The 4,168-nt window shown below is 40.7% G+C and overlaps 1 protein-coding gene across 1 annotated transcript in view; it reads left to right on the top strand.

Annotated features, from left to right (window-relative positions):
• The window catches only part of MAPK10 (mitogen-activated protein kinase 10), a 52,107-nt gene extending 48,238 nt beyond the window's left edge, over nt 1-3,869 (top strand). The window contains exon 6 of the mRNA XM_006768674.1: nt 2,975-3,869. Coding sequence (XP_006768737.1) covers nt 2,975-3,117 — 143 coding nt within the window. The 3' untranslated portion in view covers nt 3,118-3,869. The remainder of the gene's footprint in view (nt 1-2,974) is intronic.
• The last annotated feature ends 299 nt before the right edge of the window (nt 3,870-4,168 follow it).

Consider the following 4,168-nt stretch of genomic DNA (forward strand, 5'->3'; position numbering starts at 1 on the left):
GGGATGGCCCCCTGCTGGCTTAGGCCCGCTCCCCCACGCCCCCTCCAGGGCCTAAGCTGGCAGTCAGACATCCCTCTGGCAGCCCAGGAGCCCTAAGCCGCAGTCAGATATTTCTCTCCCTGCCACGGAGTTGGGAGAGGCTCCCGCCACCACCGCTGTGCTCACAGCCATCAGCCTGGCTTGTGGCTGAGTGGAGCTCCCCCTGTGGGATGCGCACTGACTACTGGGGGCAGCTCCTGCATTGAGTGTTTTCCCCCTGGTGGTTAGTGTGTGTCATAGTGACGAGTCATTCCCAGTTTTTCTGCCGTTAGGGTCAATTTGCATATTACCCTTTTATTATATAGGATATCTAGGATAGGTAATTTTATATAGACAGAAAGTAGATTCAATAGTGCCTTGGGGTAGGGAGTAAGTAAGAAACAAAGGATAGGGTTTTCTTTGGGGGTGATGCAAACACTACCACATTGATTGTGGTGATGGTTGCACAATGATGTGAATATCCTAAAACCCACCAGGTTGAACAAATCTGTGAATTATGTCTCAATAAAGGTATTGCAGAAAGGTATACGGGCAACATTTTGTATTTCTAAAGCATATCACCATAATTTGAAAGCCATCATTGTGTAGGGATATATCACCCAGGAGATGAATGAACAGTAAGAACAAAGCAATCTCACTCTGTCAGCCCACAATTGATAGAGTCATTCTTAGAGTTCTGTGTCTAGTTTTAATCTCTATCCTTTAATAAAGATGTGGAAAATTTGGAGACAGTTCTGACAAGTACATTATAGCGATGCAAATTATTAGAGACCAAAGCTTATGAAAAAACATGAGGATGTTCGTGTAATTTAATCCAGAATCAGGAGGAAAAACAGAGCCTGGCACTTGGGATATGTCAGGGAATCAAGGGTTGTCTGCTAGTATGAGAAATCTAGTAAACATCATGAGAGGAAATGAAGTAGCTCTGCACTATCTCTATAAAGGCTATAATTAAGTATAGTTGGAATAAATTGAAACCAGACAACTTTACATTACACAATGTTCTGATAATGAGAGAGTAATTATTTATAAGAGTCTTAAAAATCTAGAGACATTTAGCATTAGGAAGTACTGACACTTCTAAGAGTTTAAAGAACGTGAAAAATATATTGTATACGAAAATACATTTTGTTTGTGAAAATATCATGTTACAAAAGAATATATATTAAATAATCGCAATTAGAGAAACTTCCTAGCAAAAAAGACAAGAAAGAAATATACCAACTTGAATAGTTCCTATCGTTAACATGATGACCAGTGCATATTGTGTTTTTTCTGTAGTTTTTTCCATTTCCCATAATTTACAGTATACATTTAATCAACAAATAGAAATTTAAAATACATACAATCTGTCTTGGTTTAGATGTATGGTCCTCTCCAGATACTTGCACATTTTAATCACATTTTTTCACAGGCAGGAAATGTCTACTTCAGAAGCAATCAGATTGTGTTGACTTCTCTACTTCACTCAACTATATTTTTTTCTGGTTTACTAGATTTAAGTAATAATACTACTATAACTTGCTTTGGATTTATTACCTTTTACCAAATGTATCTAGCACACTATAATTGCTCAAATGAAGTACAATTTTGAAGACAGTTCTTCATCTCTTATTTTATTAGATGGTTATACTGCAGGTATTTTAAATAGCAAACTTTCATAAAATATACCTTAGGCAACTCATATTGCTTCTGTATAAAGATTATAAGGCCTGGGGAGGGGCGTGAATGGGGTGGAGGGAGTCAATGGGGGAAAAAGAGGACATCTGTAATACTTTCAAAAATAAAGAGAAATTTTAAAAATTAAAGACTAATAAAATGCAAAAAACAATATATACAGAGAAAAAATGAACTGATTCTCTCTAGGGTGATGTGGTTTAATTACACCTTATAACGCCTCTGGCTCATCTTCCTTTATAGTTCTCCGTTTTATCTCATAAGTATTTACTGAAACATTAGCATGAGCATTTTCTTCTTGGAGCTACAGAATCATTGTATCCCCACATAGCTGATAAATAAGAGAATTATTGCAAATTATGCTAAGTTAATAGTTCAGAGTCTTATTTGTAGATTCCCAGGCAAGCAAGCTTGCTGGAAAGTAAATACACAGTTAGAAGGTGTGCTCTGTATTAGGGCCCTTTAACCCCCTTCATTTTAATAATAATAACAAAAAAGAAGAGACATGCAAACTAATAAAATAAAAGTGGGCTCTGGCTTCTCCTATTTTTTCCCTTTTTGGTCTATGGCAACTGTCATCAACAGTCTTACTTGGTTTTTCTATATGGATTTTAAATTTGATGTCACATTCATGACTATGTCATCAGAGTTACATAGTACCCCTTTCTTTCTCTAGAGCTGTAGTCTCTAAGAAACTCAGTTCTCTGGGCTTCACCTCAGCCCATATTTCTGGGGTAGGACTCTTACATGTATTTATTTTTAAAAGCTTCCTGCAATAAAGCATCCAGGTTCAGATGATTACATTAAAGGCTGTTGCCTGTCTGCCTTCTCCATAGAACAGCTGTCTTCACTCCTTGACTACACAGTTTCTGGGAAGCTTTTAAAAAATGTAAAGGCTTGGATCCATTCAAGGCCAGTTATATTACTATATATTACTATATTGGAGCTGCAGGGAGTGGCTGGGGTTGTTAGTGCTATTGTTTTTTTCTCTTTCCAGTGCATTACAGGTGATTTCTAAGGTAAAGTGAGATTTGCCAACTACTGTGCTCTTCTGTGAGTGACTTGTGACCAGGGACTTTGTGCTGTTGTGTCTTTGTTTTCACCCTCCACATGGTGCCCTGTATTAGTTTGGCTATGAAGGCTTGTCAAACAAATGAAGGACTAGCCGTCCCCTGTTGCATTTGCCCATGCTGCATCCCGAGAGACATTGAGTCTAGTTCCAGATTTAGTCATGTTGGTCTTCATTTTCTTAGCACAGGTGCAGCAGTGAACAGCAGTGAGAGTCTCCCTCCATCCTCGTCCGTCAACGACATCTCCTCCATGTCCACTGACCAGACCCTGGCGTCCGACACTGACAGCAGCCTGGAAGCCTCGGCGGGACCCCTGGGTTGTTGCAGGTGACTAGCCGCCTGCCTGCGAAACCCAGCGTTCTTCAGCAGATGATGGGATGGAACACACACACCCGCACACACAGAACCATACACACACAAGCGCAGACATGCAATGACATGAACACAGCAAGGGAGAGAATCCAAGCCTAAATTGAAACCTTTCAGCCTGCTTCTTCTCCAGAGTGCTCTGTTGCAGCTAAGCCAGATGCATATTTAACTTCTAGTTGCTCTTGCTTTGATCTTCTCCCAATGATGCTTACTACTGAAGGCAAATCAAACACAATTAGGGAAGCCTTTTCCATAAAGTGTAATTTTAATGGCTGCAAAACCAGCGACCTGTAACTGCCCTTTCAAATGGCATGACAAGGTGTGCAGTGGCCCCATCCAGCATGTGTGTGTCTCTATCTTGCATCTACCTGCTCCTTTTGGCCTAGTCAGATGGATGTAGATACAGATCCGCATGTGTCTGTATTCAGACAGCACTGCTTACTTAGAGATGCTACTGTCAGTGTCCTCAGGGCTCTACCAAGACATCATGCACTGGGGTACCACCTGGTCCATTTCATGTGATCTATTACTCTGACATAAAACCCATCTGTAATATATTGCCAGTATATAAGCTGTTTAGTTTGTTAATTGATTAAGCTGTATGTCTTATAAGAAAACATGTAAAGGGGGGAAACGTGGGGGGAGTGAGCTCTCTCGGACCCTTGAAGATGTAGCTCCCAAATTTGAACTGATTAAATGGCACCTGTATACCAATTTGTAGAAAGAACATATGTGATGCTTATGTACACTGTGGGGGCGGGAGGGGGTAACAGTTTCCAGGCACTCAATGGTTTGGCTTTTGAAGGAAGGTGGGAATGCAAGCTGAGAGCCTTTTCCCTCACAATGTGTGGGTAGACTGACTAGAGTTGTGTTGAGATGGAGAAAGACCTACAAGGGATTATTGCCCAGTTACTAGGAGACACTGACATACATGTTTTAGAGAGTAGACCCCATTTGTCATTTAGAAGTTATGTGTCCCAACTGGACAGGGAGGGGCAGGTGGGGAGGCAGGG

This window comes from Myotis davidii, unplaced genomic scaffold, assembly GCF_000327345.1.
Source record: "Myotis davidii unplaced genomic scaffold, ASM32734v1 scaffold420, whole genome shotgun sequence".
Lineage (NCBI taxonomy): Eukaryota > Metazoa > Chordata > Mammalia > Chiroptera > Vespertilionidae > Myotis > Myotis davidii.